The sequence below is a fragment of the Larus michahellis genome, chromosome Z (genome assembly GCF_964199755.1).
Source record: "Larus michahellis chromosome Z, bLarMic1.1, whole genome shotgun sequence".
In the NCBI taxonomy this organism is placed as follows: Eukaryota; Metazoa; Chordata; class Aves; order Charadriiformes; family Laridae; genus Larus; species Larus michahellis.
Window position 1 is genome coordinate 27,219,851 of NC_133930.1, and position 20,916 is coordinate 27,240,766.

The 20,916-nt window shown below is 37.6% G+C and overlaps 1 protein-coding gene across 4 annotated transcripts; it reads right to left on the bottom strand.

Annotated features, from left to right (window-relative positions):
* Positions 1-1,138: 1,138 nt before the first annotated feature.
* On the bottom strand, positions 1,139-20,913 carry HMGCR (3-hydroxy-3-methylglutaryl-CoA reductase). Of its 4 annotated transcripts, none has more exons than XM_074569776.1 (20): positions 20,808-20,913; positions 17,623-17,818; positions 17,118-17,229; positions 16,487-16,574; positions 16,310-16,394; positions 14,677-14,782; positions 13,241-13,347; positions 12,754-12,870; positions 11,478-11,629; positions 10,370-10,614; positions 10,057-10,229; positions 9,397-9,591; positions 8,617-8,775; positions 8,317-8,474; positions 7,147-7,252; positions 6,019-6,189; positions 3,841-3,981; positions 3,575-3,733; positions 3,139-3,293; positions 1,139-2,987 (listed from the first exon to the last, which is right to left on the bottom strand). In XM_074569776.1, the coding sequence occupies exons 2-20, from the start codon at positions 17,785-17,787 to the stop codon at positions 2,933-2,935; spliced, it is 2,649 nt and encodes an 882-aa protein (XP_074425877.1). In that variant the 5' UTR covers positions 17,788-17,818; positions 20,808-20,913; the 3' UTR covers positions 1,139-2,932. The 4 variants fall into 4 exon arrangements, with proteins under 4 accessions (XP_074425877.1, XP_074425876.1, XP_074425878.1 ...); XM_074569775.1 differs by having other exon boundaries at positions 20,769-20,902; XM_074569777.1 differs by lacking the exon at positions 20,808-20,913 and adding an exon at positions 20,253-20,661.
* Between the last annotated feature and the right edge of the window lie 3 nt (positions 20,914-20,916).

A 20,916-nucleotide genomic window follows, 5' to 3' on the forward strand; every position in this document is an offset into this window, starting at 1 on the left:
ATTCAGGACGCAGAGAAGAACGGAGGTAATCGAGGTGAAGCGAGAAGCAAGCTAGTTACCAGAGTCAAATACACTATTTTGACTATTTTTTATTTTTTTCTAAGGTTTTAAAATATTTGGAAAACTATATAAATTGTAGTAGTATAGAATTGTATAGAATTTAATAGAATTTAAGTTGGCACAGCTTTAGAAACTTGATTACAGACAGCTGGTTTGGTTTTGCCAAGGTCCCTAACCAAACAGTTCTTGCACTGAAGCAATCTTGCTACACAAAATTGTCAGTGCGTGTGCAGGGAAACAAGAGCCCTTCGGTTCCCTGAACGTTCCAACACATATGAAATGGTAACCTCCACTGCTGGTATAAAACCTGTAGGTCTGAGGAGACTGAAAAGGAATGCAGACTGCATTGTATGTCCGATTATAGATTGATGTGCATTACCAAGACCATGGCAGTTGGACTACAGGTGAGGAAAAGAAGCGGGAGAAGGGGAAATTTTTTTACAGGTTTCCAGGATCTGTAGTGGGGTACTGACTAAAAGCTTAAGCACTGTGCTGTTAACAGCACAGTATGGTATTGAAATTCTTACCTTTTAAGAAAAGCTAAAAAAGAGCTTTTAAATAGTTCTTCGTGTGGCACTGATAGGTTCTTCTACTCTTCCAGCTTAACCTGTCTTGCAAGAACATATAGTACTATGTATTTTGATAAAATTACATTTTCCTGGTGAAAGCAGCATTTAAAATTCAGGTAGCAAGTTAACAGATTAAAAAGCACCTTTGAAACTTTGGTTCTGGTGGACATGGGAGAAACTGTCTCTGACTTGGACACTGTGTAATTCAGATTCAAGGAGAATAAATGAGTACAGGCTTCTGCAAACCAGGTTGAGAAGTCCCGGTGTCACAGCCCCGCTGCATTTAGTACTATATACCAGACATATTTTCCTTAACCCTCTTATTTTACGTTGTCTAGCAAGGTATGTCACTATGTCTTGAAGTAAGCTTAAATATCACAATTAAGCCAAGACATTTTCCATTGTTTTACTGAAACTTAAAAAGTATTTCTGTACCAAAATGTACACAATTTAGTATTAATACAAAATGTTAATTCTGCAAGACAGAATGTCAGTTAAATCCACCAAAATGAACACTGAACCACCATTTATTGCCAGAACAGTGTTACTTTAAATAAGATCACTGAATGAACATAGAAACAAAGTAGTTTCACCTGTCCTTAAATAAAATGGTAGCTATTAGCAACAATACTGCAAGAAGATAAACATTCATATTTACATGCTATCATAACATATCTAGCATGTAGTATGTCTTCATGCTTGCACATTAGCTTTATGAGCTCATTACAATGATATTAATGTGTTGATGTACTACAACACAACCCATCGTGATTTATATCAAATTTGCACATTAGAAGAGCACCTCTGCTAGTCACTTTTTTAGGAATGCCACTGCATTCCTCTAAGAAACACAGTCCGATCCACTGATTCCACCCCCCACCCCCCAAAAAAAACCCCAAAATACCAGAAGAACCCAAACCAAACAAAACAAAAAAACCAACATCAAGCATCTTAACAATTTTCCTCCTGTGATTAACTAGACAGGGCAATGCATTGAACAATATTCCCAAAGGTGAATCAAACCAGAATACACCTGGGTTTTCTGTATTACATTAAGAACACCTGAGACTGCTTCACTGGTCCAAGTACAGTACTTTAATACAAAAACTTCTTGTTGCATTAACATGTCATTTCTCTGAATCCCCTTAATTAGTACTTTTCATTGAAAAAAAGATAAGATTTCTTCTTAAAATAAATACTCCCCCCTCATAAAGTAAGTTTACAAGGAATTAAAACATAAAAAAAACTAGCATTGAAGAACAGTGTGATTTTCTGGCTTCATTTTATCTCAGCTTAAGCAGTGGATACACACCTATTCCTGGGGAGGAAGTGTCAAACACTTAAAAAAATAAAATAATAATTAGGAATATACAAACACACTGTACCTTAAGAGACATCTTTTAAAAGAAGAAGTGTAAACATCTGTTCTTGACTCCTGTTGTTTGAATGCACTCCCATCAAAAAAACTTTGAGAAACTGCATGTGCTTAAATTGCTAACCTGTCTGACATGTAACTGGGTTTGGAGTTACCAGTTTCAAAAATCTTATTTTTTTTTACCTGAACAAAATAGCAGAACAGTAGAAGACACTGTTTTTTCCCCTCCTTCAGTACAGATTATACTTAACAGTTCAGAAATTCATAGGTCACAAGTTTTCTGTAAAGGAATAACCTAAATTGTGGAGTTAGAACATTGAATGCTGCTTAGCTGACACAGCAGCAAATTAAGTACTATGTGTAGACAGAGGTTTCTATAAAACTAATATGATTCAATAAAATTGTCTTATAGCCTAAAACCTAAGTTTTACATGTGAACAAAATTATAACTGGGAGTTCATGGAAAGTGATTAGGCTTGCCATCACTTTAAAAAAACATGCTTGTCTAACCATAAAATAAAGATGGCAAGGACCAGTGCATTCAAGCCAAGTTTAGACCACCTTTTTTTTTTTAAATGTACAAAGTACATTACATCACTTGGTATTTACCAGCAGCTTACTAGTCAAAATAATCTTAACCTGTAAAAACATAAGACCAACCCTTTACAAAATGATGTGTAAGAGTAAGAATTCCAAAGCCATGTTCAAGACATCTGACAGGACTTCTTTCGTGAAGTCACCTCTAACCACTGAAGAAGGTGAAAGGCGTAAGTAGTCTTACACAAGTCCATTGATCTCTCAGTTTATCTTACACAGACATTGAGTTGAAGGTAATTTTCATTCTAAACTTCACAGATTTTTGTATTTTTTTCCCCCCTGTGCTAGACAGTTGCTAGAACAATTCTTCATTTCAAAGCTGTTTTAGTATTCAAGCTGCCTTCTTAGTGCAGGTTCCTTGGAGATCTTGTAGATTTATTTTTGATCTAATAAAAATATTAAGATAACTACATTAGACACTTCAAATGTTACACTCTTATTATATGTTGCAATTACTCATATAATTATCATTGAATCTTGTGTACTTGGAAGAAGGGCAAAACAGCAGAGAAAGACAAGAATTTTTCCATTTCTTACCTGTTGTGGATCATGTGGCTTTTGACTAGATGCCCAGCTGCAAGAGCTGCCATTAGTGATAATTCCCCTGCCATCACTGTAGCACAAACAATTTTAGCAAGCTGACGGGCATTTTCACCAGGGTTGTCTTGGCTTGCACCTTGAACCCCTAACATCTGGACAGAAAAATATGCAATATTATGCTATGAAATCTAAGTAAATTTATGCTAAATTTAGAATTAAAAGTCTTTATAAATTATATCAAATCATCTAGCTGTAAGTCTCTTTAATATTAAACATCTTAAGCTTTAGAAACTAGATAACATGAAATTCTAAAATTTTCATGTCAAATCCATAAAGTCTCAAGAGGCCCCATTCCCGCAACATTACTCGGACACAACATGAAAGCGAGCTTTGATTTAAGAAGCTCAGCTGCTTTAAACTTTCTGATTTATACCTGCAAACAGGCCTGCTGTGGGAGCAAGTTGGTGCCTCCGCCAACAGTTCCTATTTCTATAGAAGGCATTGTGCAGCTGATGTACAGGTCTTCGTTGGTGGAACCAGTTCGCTCCATCAAAGTGATGCAATTAGAGCTGCCCACGTTCTGTGCAGCATCCTTCAGATCAGGAAGGAGAAACAAAACAAAACCAAAACACGTAACTAAGTGTTTGGTTAAGTATTAGTGAACTAAAGAAAACCTGAATTGGTGTAAAACAAACCTACCTGACCACAGGCAATGTAGATAGCTGTCACAATGTTTGCTGCATGTGCGTTGTAGCCACCTATGCTGCCAGCCATTGCAGAACCCACCAAGTTTTTGTTTATATTGACTTCAACTATATCTTCTGTAGTTGTCTTCAATACCTAGACAAAGTGATACACGCTTTACTACACCATTCCTTAGGCAGGAGTAGAACATATTCTATTTGTGGTTACTAAGCCCTCGCCCCCTTGTTTGCTTCCATACAGAATTGGACTCGAACATTGTCCTAGATACCTACTTCTATTTTTGGTCAAAAGGAGCCCTTTCCAATGCCAGCTGCATTGTCCAAGTAACAATGGAAAGGTCAGTGCAAAGGGTTTGGACTTGCACAGCCTTTAAGAAAAACTCACCAGCTACCTGCTCCCTTTCAAATTCTCATTTATCTTCAGATTGAAACAAACAAAATCAGCTTAGCAGAAATATCCCATTAATTCACCTTGACATAAGAGCAACATTCCTCTCAAGTTGCTACAGCCACTAAACCCTCCCCAGTTTTGCTCTACATAAGAATACAGAGCTATTGCAAACCACTGTGCTACACTGGTAAATAAACACTGTGCACGGTAATATCAAAACAAGTGGCACATTTATACTATACTGACTGTATTTTGAAACCTTCAGATAAAAGATTTACACTGAATTTAGTTTAAAAATGATCAAAGAGGACAAAAATATAGTGCTGTGCGCATAATTTAAGAGTAGGGATAGGAACTGATGACAGGGTTCTGCACAAAGTCTACAACACTGACAAAAATTTTGGAATTTATGTATTAAGAGTTCAATGTAAGCAAATCTAGTGATGTACATGGTTGGGGAAAACCAGCCCAAATTTACCAAAAAAATTATACATGCCAATTACCAAAGGACTGGCCCCCTATTACTACTCTGGAATGAAATCTTGGGGTTATAATAGATACTGCCACTGAATCAGCTGTAAAAATGCAAACAATTTAAAAATTAGGAAACTACTAGGAAGCAAATCCAAAAGACATAAATTACGTCAATGTATAAATCCAGCTTGTGCATACACTTTGAATACCGTATCCAACTCTGTACCCATAATTTTAGAACTGAAAAAGATCTCAAGATAAGAATGTTCAAGGACATGGTAGAATAGTCTTTTTACTCATTTCTCGCAGAGAAACTATTACTCTTTCAGTCTGAAAATGAGAATATCTGGGAAGCTAGAAGGGCCGTGTTAGACCTATAAAATCTTGAGCAGTAGAGTGAAGATAAAAGTTTTAAGTATCTTTTCCGGTACGAAACTAGGGCATCATCAAATGGAATCAACATCAAGAAGGAGGTAGTCCTCACACAAGGTGTACCCCCACTGTGGAATTGTGCCTGGAATACTAGTTCTAAAAGTTCACATAGTTTCACAAAAGGGACTGGACAAATCACTGGGGGAAAATAAACAGACAAAAAAAAAAATCCATCAAATATGAAAGCACCAATTCAGAAAATCTTGAACAAGTTGATGGAAGACTATGCTGAGTATGGGTATTGTCCCTCATGGCCAGCGCTGGTGAGCAGATAACAGGCAATGGATTTGGTCTGACACACACAGCCAGTCTTCTGGGCTTGGGCGGAAGAGAATCTAAGATAGGCTGTTATGATGCTGGACAAGTTTGCCAGGGGCTAGGACTGGCAGTGGTCATAAAGGTTACCCTTCATCATGCAGGATGCTAATGCAACTTTGGAATTAAGTGAAGCACCTGATTATCTGTTTTCATTGTAGCAGGAGGCATAAAAACTTTGAAGAGAATGCCAGGTTTGTGCGAGAGACAACAAATGAGTGAAATGACCAAAATGACTGGGTTTAATAATAGGCAATAGGCAAAGCCCTATGTGTAAAAATCTGTCAAACTGTGGCATAATTTTTCAAAGGTAAAGAGTGAAAATTCTTCAACTAGATATGCATCATTAAATAGATGCATATTACGTCAGAAGAGACAACGAAAGGAAAAAATATCTACTGTGTCAGGAAAAATGGCTTATCCTACAGCAGTATTGGAAAATACATGTAGGAATTATCCTTACCTGGGAAACAACTTACAGTTAGTATTTATGATGTAAGATAGGCATCAAGTTTTATAAAATGTATGCACTTTCATAAACAAGTAAAACAGAGCACTTACTTCTTTAACAACCTTGGCTGGAATGACTGCTTCACAGACAACAGACTTCCCTCTTCCTTCTATCCAGTTTATAGCAGCAGGTTTTTTGTCCGTACAATAGTTACCACTAATAGCTATAACCTGGAGATCAGGAAACTCTTCATTCAACCTTGCCAGTGCTTTTTCAGTACCCTGTTAGAAGAGAAACAGATAAAAAGAATATTATTATGGTGGCAAAACAAGCTACTCGAGGCCAGTGGAACAGCAAGATTAGATTCAGTCTAGTCAGATCATCAGTTACAGCTGAAGAGAAGAACATAATTTCAGGAAGGAACGTGAAACAGGAGAAAAAACAATTACCATTATCTTCCCACTTTGGGAATTATAAGGAGAATAATTTGTTCTTCCCAGTACATATGGACTATCTGGATGTACTCTAGGTGAACGGGCATATGCTTACCATACTGAAAATACAACATTAACCAAGTCAAACACTAGGGGTATGAAATTAATTCATTTTGGATGTAGTGGAAAGAGCTTGTCTACACTAGGAAACCAGACAAAGGGTCTGCTGTATTTAGTACCTGTCTATGACCAGACCCATTTATGTAATGGTTCTGGTAGACATAAATTTTGCATAGAATGGACAGTTTGTATTAATCTCAAACAGCACAAGGCATCCCACAGATCTGTGGGTCATGTCTCAGGTTCTTCCACGTGTTTGCATTAAAAAAAAAAAAATCAAACAGAACTAGAGAACACCCCTCTGCTGCCATTCACCAGATTCCTAATCCCTTACTTACAAGGAAGTGATAAACACAGTAACAGATTAATTACTGCTGCATAAAATCTTTGGCCCAAAGCAGCAGAGCAACAAGGTTAACTTCCACATTATCAAGAATACCTTCTTTAAATACTAGTAATAAAAAAATAAAGTACAAAGTTACCTTTTAATTTCATTGTTCTCATGCTATTCTTGTTTACACTTAACAAGGTCAAACACTTATTATTTTATAGCACTGCAAACAGCACTGTGTCTTATCTTTCTGTCTTCACGTGCCAGGTAGCCACAGATTGGTAGGCTACAATTTGTTTATTTTAAAAAGAAATACGCATTTATTAAAAAGACTTAAGGGGACTGGTCCTTACTTTTGAAATCATATTCATTCCCATTGCATCCCCTGTTCCAGACTGAAAACGGATATAAAGGTTACGACCAGCCAAACAGATGAGGAGTTTTTGTAGGCGGGCAAACCTGCAAGAAAATTTAGCTATTACTTACAATCCTCAAGGGAAAAGTTTCTATTAGTTTTAAGTGGAAAAATGACAGTAAATCAGATAGCGCTGTTGACTACACTGTGTTCCTCCTCTCTCAGGGCAGGAAGAAAACCTTTAGCTACCATGCACGTAGCTCTCTCAAGTAAATACTTTAAAAACATTCACTGTAAAAGCATTCACTGCCTTTTTATGTTTTCTGTCCCTGGAATTCACGAAATAAAATATCCTGAAGTGCTAACATAAATTTAATTAATTTGTATTCCTTAAAACACCTGACTGCCAGGTATAAACTAATAATGAGGCCTTTGGAAATTATTATGTCAGTTTTACGGCAAGGCAAAACCCATGCTATTTTCAACCGCAGTGCAAGCTCCGCAAGTCAAACAAAAACCAGGAAATACTGCATTTAAACAGCAGCATGAGTTGATTCTGGCTGAAATAAACATGTGTCCTTGGCTGACATTTGTAACATTGGTAAGAAACAAACCTGGTAAGGAAATCTCTTTCTGAATCCTTCTAAAGAAAGCAGGTAATTGTAAGTCTTAGAAAAAACTCAAGGGCTCAAGGTAGACTCATTCTTAATACTGTTTTAGATTTTTTAGCATTTCAGTTCTAGCATTAGTTTATTGTGTATTCTCTGGAACCTCATAAATTAATTATTAACATCAGTAATATCATCTGAAAGGCCAGATTCCAAGCTTTGAATTACTTTTTGCATAGTAACTACTGAAAATCCAAATAAGCTTTTATGTTTATTTTTAAATGCTTAGACAAAATAAATAATTAAGTATTATGCAATGCGAATGAATTTGTTGCTAAGATACACTTGTTTACCACTTGTCATCATGGAAAACGTTTATTACTAGCCTTAGTATATAGCCAGAGTGACTTTTGTTCTCTTAGATTCACACTACATGGGATAGCCAAAATGAATATGTAATTTCCTGTATTGCAGTATGCCAAAAAAAAACAATTAGGAGCTTTCTACCATCCATAGAATCTTATATCAGGAAATAAGACTGGAATAGCCTTTGTACTAACCTACTTGTGCTGTCGAAAGCTTCCTTCATTATTTTAAAGCCTTCAGGGCTTTCAAGCCAAACTTTCACTTCTGCAGCCTGGCAAGCAGTGGGCAGCCTTACAACAGGTCCTCGAGTCATCCCGTCTGCCAGAATGCGGCTACTTGCTCCTCCACCAAGCTAAAAATCAAAGCAGTAGGGAAGCAAAGCAAGATCACTGAAAGTGAATTTTAGTTTTTGGGAAGTCAAAAATATGCCCTGCAACACCCCAAATGTGTTTTATAATATAGAAAGTTTTTCAAGCTAGTCAAACAATACTTACACATATTGCTCTACACCCTCTGTTAGTGCTTGCTACAAGACAACCTTCTGTTGTTGCCATTGGCACCTGAAACTCTTTGTTATCCAAAAATAATGGTCCTGCTACGCCTACAGGAATAGGCATGTATCCAATCACGTTTTCACAGCAAGCTCCCATAACCTTACAAAAATAATACAAAAGATATCATTAAGGTTACACTTGAGTAGTATGGTACAGCATGCTACTTACTATGCCTGTGACTACAACAAGGTATCTCAACAAAAAAACGCACAACCCTACCCATAAAGCAAACAATTCCCACCCCAAAAAGTTGACAGCTACAGCTATTGACAGCTAATACTGTTCAAATCAAGTATTTGGCAGATGCATTGAATCTTATTAAGTCCTAAACACTATTAAAAAACCTAATACGATTACATGAATTTTAAATAAACTTCCATTTTAACTTGAGCTCAAGGTAGTATCATTCAGATGAACTGAATGATAATAATAATCATTCAGTATTAGTAGAATTCTGCATTTCTGAGATAAAGGAGCTGCATGCTTTGGTAGGAAATATTTTTTGGTTAAGCTACAAAACTTACCCACCACTTTAGGTTTCAAAACATCAAGAGCAATAAAAGGTAGTGCCTCATGTTTACCTTTTTTTTTTTTTTTCCTCTCTTCTACATCAGTTTTGACCAAGTTCATTGTTAATTCATATACCTCACTTCGAGCACGTATTTCATGTATTTGGAAAATGGTTTTACAGTGAGTTTTGCTTGTCTGTGTTTTACTTACCAAAGAATAATTATAATTCCTATAAGGAAGATATTGCAAAGATGAAGGTTCTGGGAGTTTCTTAGATAACATCTGTCTGCGAATGGACACACCTCGCTCCTGAGTTTCCATCAGGGTTTCCAGTTTGTATGCAGGAATATGCTTAGCATTAACTAAGCTGATAACCTCAGCATCAGTAAGAAATTTTGCTCCTTTCTGGAAATGTAAGGGGTGAGGAGAGAAAGTACAGATTCTCTTGGTGAAAGTCCTTTTAAATGTTTCCAAATGAAAAAGAGTAACAACTTTACTTTGACATTAACGAAGTACACCTAAAGGAACCAACTGCCAATGTCAGGTTTTATAGTAGGCCAGGATATGATCAAAAACTTACTACTCAAGACACCCACTTACACACATACATGATGAAGCTTCAATGACTTGGTATGCCATGAATGATGAAGCTGCTTCCCCCTCCCCCCAGCCCCAACTGACTGGAGAAGTGATTTATGAAAGGGCTTTGTTTTAGCCGTGACCCCCAACCAAGTTATTAAAGCCATGTAATTTCCTAAGAACGACACTACAATCAATAGGATCATTTAAAAGCTGAAAAATTAACTGTAAGAATTCTCAAATCAGATGTTACAGTAGAGATTAAAAAAACCCCAAGTTATTTTTCCATACCTCTGCATTTCCAAGTATACGAACACATTCCTCAATAGAACGCGGTTCCTTAGGTAACTCAATTTCTTCCTCTTTTCCATTAAGAAATGAAGAAGTTTCCACAGGGTTGCAACTACCAACTACAAATGTAGCCTTGGTTGATGACTCTGCTAATACAGGTTTTATGACTTCAGCTGCATAAAGACAATTAAAGTTAACTTTGGTTTACAAAATTCTCAAGTTTTGATTCCAAATACAGTATGCTTTAACAAGATTTCACTATGTGTTCCAGACATTCAGGAATAGGTTCAGACTTTCAAATGTTAAAAATTACCATTTCCATCTTTGGGAACTAAAGCTTCTTCTACTGTGTTAGATTTCTGATTGTTTTTCAGAGGTCCAGATTGCTTCCTGCAACAATTCTCAGGGATCTTTTTCTGGACCATCACTGGAGATGTTATGGGATTCTTCAAGGAGAGTGTGGATTCAGTTTCTGCTTGCTCAAAGAAAATATACTTGACAGCAAGGAGAAGGGCTAATCCAAGAGTGATCACTTGTTCAATATCCATACTGGCCATTCTAAAACAGACAAATCAAAAAGTAAATATATGGTATGTACAATTTGTTGTTTCTAACAGCATTCTGACATCCCTTTGCTTTAGAAAGGGTAATAGTTTCATCATAACTTACACAGTTACAGAAATTCCAGTCAAAGGACATTTTCTACCAGGACATTCAAGTATGCTAGGTTAGGGTAGAGAAACCATTCTTTGTATTATTAACAACGTAAGAATTTTCAGATGTCATTAAATATTTACTGAATCTTAGCTAAAAAGCAATCCCAGTAAGAGAAATTACTGTAAAATATTCACTAACAGCTACATCAAATTGATTTAATACCTATCTCCCAAAGATAAAGTAAAAAGTTTCAATTATCATCCTTTACCAAAATGACTCCTATGAGCTGAACTGCCAAGAGAGGAGGGGAAACCCCTAAAACAGACAGTTCTGAATTTTCAGAAGTAACATGGAACAACAGCAGCTGGTAACTTCAATTGAGCTGAAGGAAAAGCAATAGTGACATGGCTTTTGCACTTTTTGCACTTGTGTGTGAATGGTCAGCAGCTCTGCAGAAATAATTACTCCAGTGCAGCCAGAAAACTTATTTTCCAGTGTGCTCAGAAAGCTGTCCGTGCTAGTAGGAAGTGTTTTGATACATACAGGACAGCTGGCTCCTGATCATGTTGTTGATTACTTCAAGGAGATTGGACAAACGACATAATATTGAAATATTTTTTATGAAATGTCATCCCTGGTTCCAGGAAATCCTACAGTGTCCAGATCTGCAAGTTTACAAGTGTTGTACCCTAGTACCATAGCTTGGCAGCACTGGAGAATATCCTAATCAAGGAAACACACTTCTCTTCTGTGAAGTTGCCTACCGAGAAAGGTAGAACTGCCATAATGAAACATTAGGTTCAATTCTCTTTGGTGCATTCTCATCCAATCCCACTGAATTTTCTACAGTACTGTTTTGAGCAGCTGGTTCCGCTATCCAGCGACTGTGGGCGTGAACAAGAACCAAACCCAGCGACTGTATTAAAAACACAAAATAACAAAACAAGTATTAGTTTTTCAAATGTAACTAGGTATCTAACCTACTAAGATTAAACATTTCCTTTTTTTGTTTGTTTGGGTTTTGGTTGGGTTTTTTTGTTTATTTCCCATGCCTCAAAAGTTTAAAACTAAATGCTGATTTTCCACACATCTCATCAATACCCTTTTTGGCCTGCTGTCATAGCTTTGAACCTGCCCCACCACACCCTTCCACTTGCTCAAGTAGTAAGTGAAGCAAGCTGGGGGTGCCATAGGGGTAAAAGGGAAGGAATTGGTACATGTGAAAAAGCCCTGAGTGTTTGGCATAGAAATGGCGCACGCAGGAATACTTTAGGTGTGGATACAGGGAATGTTATTAGAAATTACTATGGTAAACTAGACTAATGCCATGCAGAATACAAGTCCATAGAAAACCCAACCGCATCCTGGGCTGCATCAAAAGAAGCGTGGCCAGCAGGTCAAGGATGGCGATTCTGCTCCTCTGCTCCGCTCTGGTGAGAGCCCACCAGGAGTGCTGTGTCCAGCTCTGGGGCCCTCAGCACAGGAAGGGCATGGACCTGTTGGAGCAAGTCCAGAGTAGGGCCCACTCTCAAAAATTATGACAGGGCTGGAGCACCTCTCCTACAAAGACAGGCTGAGAGAGTTGGGGTTGTTCAGCCTGGAGAAGAGAAGGCTCCAGGGAGACCTTACTGCGGCTTTCCAGTACTTAATGGGTACTTAAAAGAAAAACAGGGACAGACTTTAGTAGGGCCTGTAGCAACAGGACATGGGCTAGTAGTTTTGAACTAAAAGAGGGTAGATTCAGACTAGATACAAGAAAGAAATTTTTTTATGATGAGGGCAGTGAAACACTGGAACAGGCTGCACAGAGGGGTGGAAGATGCCACATCCCTGGAAACTTTTAATATCAGGTTGGACGGGGCTCTGAGCAACCTGATCTAGTTGAAGACGTCCCTGCTCATTTCAGGGGAGGCTGGACTAGATGACCTTTACGGGTCCCTTCCAACCCAAACTATTCTATGAATCTAAAACAAAAGCTTTATTCATTGCACCAAGACACCTTATTGACTGCGTAACTACAGGCGAAAAAGAGCCACAAACCATAATCATTTTGACCCTCTGCGTTACAGGATTTGGTTTATTTTCTTCTTCTTCCAGAACACGAGCAAAATGGCTAAGCTGCCATATAGGGCGCCCTTCACGACTCTCTCGAGAAAGCTGCAAAAATAACCAAATTTAAAAATAGGTCCCATTCAGTACATATTAGAAGAACCAACAAGTGAGTTATCCTACAATCTACTGTTTATCCTACCTTACACTTTAAACATTGAAAAACCCCGACCCACAGTAATTTACAATATAATTTGTTTGCTCTGCTTTAGATCAGAACTCAAGTGTGACTCATTTGCAGTGGCATCAACAAGTTACTGTTACCAGCTGAGGCACTGTAACTCTTTTCACGCAATTCTCTGTTTACTTTGAAAAGAAGACAAACATGCTGGCACATAACTCAGTGAAGAAACATATAGCCTACAAGAAGCACAGGGTCTGAATACTAAGCTTGATATTGTCTTGAAGTTGGTCTTACCTCTAATACCAAGGACACACAAGCTGGAAAGAAGGTCATGAAGACAAAGTAGTTGGCAAGAACAGACATACAGCCAAAGCAGCACATAATTTCAAGTTGCCGTACACCTACATAAAAAAGAAGAATTTTTTTACATTTGAATATGCAATGCACTTTCTACATACTCGAAGAAGTGTTGCAGAAGTAAGAAAGAAACCATTAACTGACAGTGTAGATTGTACAAGGAACTGTCTAGATTAACTGAAAAAAAAAAAAAGCAGCTTGTTAAGCCCTAGTTGCTGTGTATTAGCTTATTTTAAGCACCATATGTATTTATGGCATGGTATTTATAGAAACTTTTAAAGTATAATTCTAAATAAATACAAATAATTACAGTTCACCAAGATTTTAAAGCTTCACATGGAAAGCTTGAGACTCCTCGCTTAACTAAGCAAAGAACAATTAGCTGACATTATGTATTGAAAACCCTTCTGAAAGATGGCCAATTAAGCATTCAGGCAATAAGAAACAGTATATACCCCACCTATTCTTTCACAAGCCTGGTATCCGGAAAAAGTCAATTAGCCACGTCACACATGCATTACAGAACTCCCTTAGTAAAGATGAAAGGCCTAATAGTACAAATAATTTAAAAAAAAAAAATCAACAATATGCTACACCAAAATGAGGTGGGTTTTCCTATTTGTAAACAGGAAAACAGCTTATTAATACACACCTCCCTGAAAAGGTCGAAAACAATTTGAAAAGCAAGTGCTTTGAAAGATGCCTTTAAGGTATGCAATATAGTTTAAAAAAACCTCACACACAAAAACAAACAGACAAAACCAAACATACAAACAAAAACCCACTTTAGTCCTAACTATGGAACTTTGATTCATTTTACAAAGAAATTAGTTATTTACATGTGAAAATCCTTTGCTTGTTACACTTAACTGTTCTCTTTTTAAGGAAAGACAATTGCTGTTGCACACAGGGCAAAAAAGATGGGGTGGGGAAAAACTAGTAAAGATTGATTATTTTCCTGGAGTAATTTAGAAATACTCATTCTTTGCATGAATAAGAAATAGGTGTGCATGTACTGAAAGCCTAACTCATTTTTAAGAATGACCAAGAGAAAATCTTAGCAGTTACTTTAGGATGTTAACAGGAATGATGGAAGTGATAGAAGGTCTTAATTTTATAAGAGCAGCTGTACGTAAGTCCATTCCTACTGCAAAATGCTCAAGCAAAGCTTCAACATGTATGTATTATTCACATCTGCAGGAAACTAGTAATATAGGCTAATTAGGAAGGTAAATAAATAGCCAACTAAATCGATTAAGTCACTCCACTCCCTTAGGTAACAAAATTGAAATTCTCAGTATCCCAATGTCTTTCAAATGTATTTTTTTTTTTTAAACTCGACAGATTTAGACCCTTTAGACTATATTGCTCACCTGACATAGTACCAACACCGATCACAAGACACTCCACAAGTGCATCCAGTGTAAACGTAGGGCCTAAAATTGCCATTCCACGTGAAATATTTTCTCTTACTTCATCCTAAAAAAAAAAAGAAAATTTCTGTACATTAACATAAAGACAAAAATCAAATTAAGGTAGTACACATAACATGGTTAGTATGTGATTGGTAAACTGCATAGTACTATGGTGATAAGGCCTTATAAAACATACATTGAAAATTAACTATTATGAGAGAATACATTCTTTAATTGCTTTATTTCCCCTAAGTTATTATACTTGGGTGGTCTTTATTTACACAAGATTATTTCATTTTGATTAATTTCTCTACCTTTGGCTCATCAATATTCTAAGCTGCTGCAACACTGAAGTGCCCAGACTTTATTGAAGGTACACTCAGAGCAGGACTTCTACACTTTAAGACATAAAATAGTAGCCACTTATGTCATGGCATTTCAAAAGTTCTTGCAACCGCATATCTGTACTCTAACTTTTAAATAATAAACTAAAAAAAATAATAACTTTCTAGACTCATCTGACAGAAAAGAGGACATAAAAGAGACTGAAACTTTCCCCTGGGGGGAAAGGGATTTCCTCCAGAAGGTAGGCATGGCAAACTCTAGAGGGTCTGCTGCTGTTCTTTTGTTGTTGGTGGTTTTGGGGAAGGGGAAGAGAAGTTTAAGTAAAACCTATTTGTGAAATACCTTCTTGACAATGAATAAAAAATTCTGTACTTGCAATTATTATAAAATAATGTACAACACACTATAACAACATTGCATATATAGAGAATGTGCAATATACTCTAACATACAATGTATTAATATATAATATACAATATTTTTGTCACAATTAGTATGCTCAATTACTATGTACAGTGTTTTGTAGGTATAAAATATGTTCACTAAATATACTTTCATTTCAGAACTTAAAATGTTAGGAAAAAACCATTACAATGTAAGACAAGCAAGATGTCCCATCGATCCTTCCTGTTGTGCTGTGTTAATTGCATTCCAGCATGAATGTTTCTGTCTGTGCTATATGCTATGTTTGTTCTGCTAAGATTTTGTCTAGAAATATGCTTTTGCCAGTGTCAGCATTATAACATCAGATGTCTCTTTATATTCTGTTCCTGAGCCCTAGAAATTAACTTTTTTCTATTGGTAACTGTTCTAGGGAAGACTTTGGTCTAGGAACTCTAGCCTCCTTAATATAGGTATAAGCATTGCTGGTTTAAAGTTCTGAATCTATGAAGTACTCATACATACAATTAACTTGCCTCACATGATCATGCACACTAGTTTTACAGTGTTATTATTCACTCGAATACTGATCTGGACTGAAGACAAGAGAACACAGAATCTGGATAAAATCTGATCCTTTTCATATATCACCAATACGGTATTCACCTGTATGTCTCACCACCTGGATTATTCACAGAATCATAGAAAGGTCTGGGTTGGAAGGGACCTTTAAGATTGTCTAGTTCAACCCCCGCTGCTGTGGGATAAAGTTCATATTTGAACATTAAATTCAAAAGCTCCACTGAAAAAGAACAAAACAAAACAGAAAAAAAAAACCAACCGATCAAAATGCAAACCCCCTGACCTGCGAGTTGGAACTGAGGGCAAACTTGGCTAATGCACTTGCTCTTGACAGATCAATCAGAAGCAGGAAGAATGGTAAAGCTTCACTGAAAAAAAGAGGCATATGTTAGAATTCAAGGTTTATTGTAGAGGAAAAAAAATTCAGGCAAGAAATCCAGAATAACAATTCATTACTTACTTTAAACCTGTCAGTTCTTTATCCAAGAAGTGAATTACCACTGTACTAAAAACAAAACTTGAGAAGATTGTGAAGAGGCCAGCAATACCTTTAAAAAAAAGAGAATCGGAAATTTTTGGTTTATATATATTGGGAGGAAAAAAAATGGAAAAAAGAAAAACTATACATTAGATCTGTTCTGAAGCAAACAAATGACAATTCTCTTATCTCGGAGTGCATTAACAGCAGTTGAGATGCAAACTGAAGTAGATGCTATTTTATACAAATATTTATATCTAAAATTTGTACTTCATTCAAAGTAAGACTCTAAGAAATAAAAGTCATAAATCTTCTCATTTGTTATCAGAAAAAAATGAAAACTGGCTTAAACAGCTCTATATTTTTAAGTGTTTCACACAATAAACAATTACTTCAAGAATTACATTTCCAATATTTATATATTTCTACACAGTCTCTCTCAAAAAAATATTTGGACTTTGAGCTATGCAGAACATTTATTCTGCTATCCACCAAATAACTAAAATAACCCTGTTCTGTACAGAAGTATCAAATTTCTAAGTTTATTACCCATTTATATTAAAAAGAACCCAATGAAAATGCATACAGCAAATAAAAAAGTCAGACACAGTACCTAAAATGTATTTTGACCCAAGCTGCCTTAGGTTCTGAAACTGGAAATATATATAAAGGATTGCTATACAGCGTGTGATTGTCAGGATGATGATGTCACTGCTGAGAACATCCTGTTTGAAATACAAAGCGATTTAGTTAGCTTTTACATTAAGTAGTAACTTGTTACGTTTCAGTAATAAAAAATGCATTAAAAATGCAGTTTCAGAATAAAATAAGTATTACTGCTATTCTGTATTAAAGAATTAAAATATTGCAGACAACATTAATATAAAATCCTTGTTCACAAGATACTGCGCAACTGAAAGTTAGATTTAATGAAAACCTGCTGTAGCGCATTACTGCTTGCATACAGTTTTAATATCCTTAATGAGAAAAGAAGGCAATTGAAGAATTTTCTGCATAGCTACTTCACTCCTAACACATCACAACCTGATCTTACTCTACAGAAAACCCTGGCTCTACTGATTAACACTAAGTGTTACAACATGAATTTAAATCCTTACTTCTTCAAGTTTGGGGCACTCATAATTCCAGCCACAGATCTTATCATTCCCAGTGAACATCTTCATGGACATCATACAGATGGTGAGAGTCACTGTTCCCACAATGACTTCCCATGGATGAGAGGCTACAAAAAGGCCATGCATTCGAAAGAGTCTGGACAACATTTTCAAGACTGTTTTTCTATCCTTAGCAAACCTGCAACAAAAGAATATTTCATATAAGCAAGTATGAGATTCAGGGGAAAAAAAGATAAGCTCTATAAATTTCTGCAAGTCATCCCTCAAAAAAAAAATAAAACCAGTTAAGTAACAGATGAGTAAGGAAACTACTATTCTCTTTTCAACCTTCCATGTAAAACACATCTATTTCTAATCTTCTGAAATATAATATGATCTGCTCCTGCCTTCTCAATCTTTTTTTAATACACATCTCCCTTCTTTCTTCAAGGTCTTACTAGTAAGTTTCCAGCACACCCACATTGCTTGGTATCTTTCTGTCACACAATTTTGACACCACTGACTCCAGCTTCTTGGGTTTTCCACCTATGTAAGCACTCACTAAATTCTGTTACTTCTTTCTACTTACTCTTCCTATCAAAAAAAATTGATTAGCCTTATTTTAGCAATGTAAATTACCAACTAACCATTGTTGGTAATGCTCAACAGCAAGAATTGCAATGTCATCTTCCTCGGCCTATGCCTTCTCTGCTTTCTGCTCAATCTCTACTTCAGTGATTCAAGTTAATCACATTTAAAACAGCTCTTTCTTCATCTCAAGCACGAGTCCTTCTCACATACGAATATTCTGTGACAGTTCTCTTGTACCCATAACTAATTCCCAGGTTACTGATGTATTTCATCATCCCCTTTGCTTTCAACAGATAATAAACACTCAACAGAAACTTTCACACCTCTTCTCTTTTTCACATAACTGAGAACATGGATGTTCTGTATATCCTTCAGTTAGAAAAACTGCATCCTAGTCTTATTTGCTCCATGTTCTACCTTTAGATAAGTTCACCAAGGATGTTTACTTATGTTTTATAGCATAGAAACAAAATGCCATAAAATCCTCTTTTAAATACTGCAAAGTACTGGGACTGCAAAGAAAAGCAAAGTACTGGGACTTTGCTTTTCTCATTGCACAACATCAACAACTTATGATTGTCTGTGATGAATTTTAACTATATTGTAAAGTTCAAAAGATGCTTAAAGAGTAGCCTGGCTAACAGAGGCAATCTATAATTCAGTATTTCAGTATGTACAAACCTAGCACTATAAAGATTTCCATAGAAGATTGAGTGCTCTACAAGTTGTCTCTTCAAAGTAAATAAAAAATCCCTTCACCTTGCCTTAAAAATAGCAATTCATCCATCAGGCTTCTGGGAAGACAGTCTTTCTAGTATTATTTCTTTTGCTTGGACATCAGAAATGAAGCTGTCATTCAATGGAGAAAATAACAGGCCAGGGAAATCTATCTCCTTAGTGTTCCTGAAGATACCAGAATCATCTTGGTTTCCTAACAATGCCAGTCTTGGTCATACGAGCACCAACAGCACCGATTTATTTTTCTTTATCCTTCCACAGTGAAGGTGTGGCAGGATTTTCATGGCTCATGGAACCAGCTGGGGAAAATCACTGAGAGGACTGTCTTCCTTATGAACAAATTATTTCATTTCCTGACTGAAAGCTTTTTCTCTTTAAAAACACACACCAAAACCCAAAAAAACACAACAAAGCCACTCCTTTTAAAGTCAACATTATCCTTTGCTTTTCCCTGTGTAATATAATCTACATACTGTTTTGTAAATTTATGTTCTTGCAAAACTGTTCCAAATTGGTATAATAACTTTTCCTCAGCAGAATGGAAGGTATTTTTTAACCAAGAAAACTAAAATAAGACATAACCAGAGGAATATCTGAGTGCCAAAGATTTTGAACCAAAGCAAAAAATAGAAAAGGCATAGCAATGCCCTATGAAAATACAAATACTTTTGAATCAGAATTAGTCCTTACTACATGACTAGATACAGTCCTATCAGTCCTAAAGTAGTAATACAACTCCTAAATTCTGACAGTTGGAATTATTATCTAGGCAATTCATGAATTATTAGAGCTAGAAAGATTTCAAAATAATTCTTCAGATATTGTTTTTCACATTTCTAGGCAAAACTAGTAAGTGTAAACTGGCATCACAAAAATAAATTAGGGAAAACCCCACTAATTTGATTATGAAAATAATTATCCATAATATCTATTATTAGACAATGATTTATAATTAACAGCTGCTATGAAATACAGGATGCCTCACTGCTCATCTTGGGGTTAACTGAGCAGCAGGAACTCCTACCCAAAAAGTATTCTTTAAAGCCTTCACATTCATTTAACCTGCCTGAGTGCATCAGTTATTTTGCCACGCAGTTGACATGTCTAGAAAATACTGATGAAGATTTCATACAGATTCTGCACTGCCGAGTGCTGTAAAAAAAATTAAAATTTCAAAGCGTATGACCAGCTCGTATTTCAGCACAAATTTCCCCATCTCTTGCTGGCTGACTCAGCAATAGCCTCGGTACGATCAAGGAACCGAGTGGCAAAAACAGCTGAGCGAGAACCTGCGCAGAGCTCACCTGTAAAGCACCAGGCACCACGCAGACCCTGTCAGACTGCCCGGCAGCGCGCTGTGGCCTCGGCACAGGAAACCGCCCTCGCCAGACGCATCCCTGTGGCCCCTCAGACCCCGTCCGAAAGGTGGGGGGCGCAGCTCTCCGGCCTGACGGAAGCAGGGCGGCCCCACAGCCCGCTGGAAGGCCGGGTTTCTCCCCCGCCCCGCGCGTTGCCGGCCTGTAACGCCGAGCGCTGCGGGCGGCACGCGGCCCGCCCCCCGGCCCCGCGCCCTTCGGCCTCGACAAGGCACCGGGGCAGCGGCTCTGACCTCCCCCGCCCGCCACACGAGGCCGGGACGCGGGCCGGCCGCCCCTTCCTTGGGGCAGCGATGGCGACGGTGCCCTCCCCTTCACCGCCGTTATCCGGCCGATCTCCGAAGAGCCGCGGAGGACCCGAGTCGCAACGGCGGGCTGCCCGCACCGCGCCTGACCCGAAACGCGGCCCCGCGGCCCTCCCCTGCCCCGCCGGCCCCCGCTCACCTCCCCGGCGCCGCCCCGCCGCACACAGAGGACACTCGCCTCCTTCCCGCCGCGCCGCGGACTGAACCGGTCGCTCCTCTCCCCGCAAGGACACCCGGGGCACGCCGCGCCAGCCGCCGCCATCGCCCGATCGCGCAGCCAATGGCGA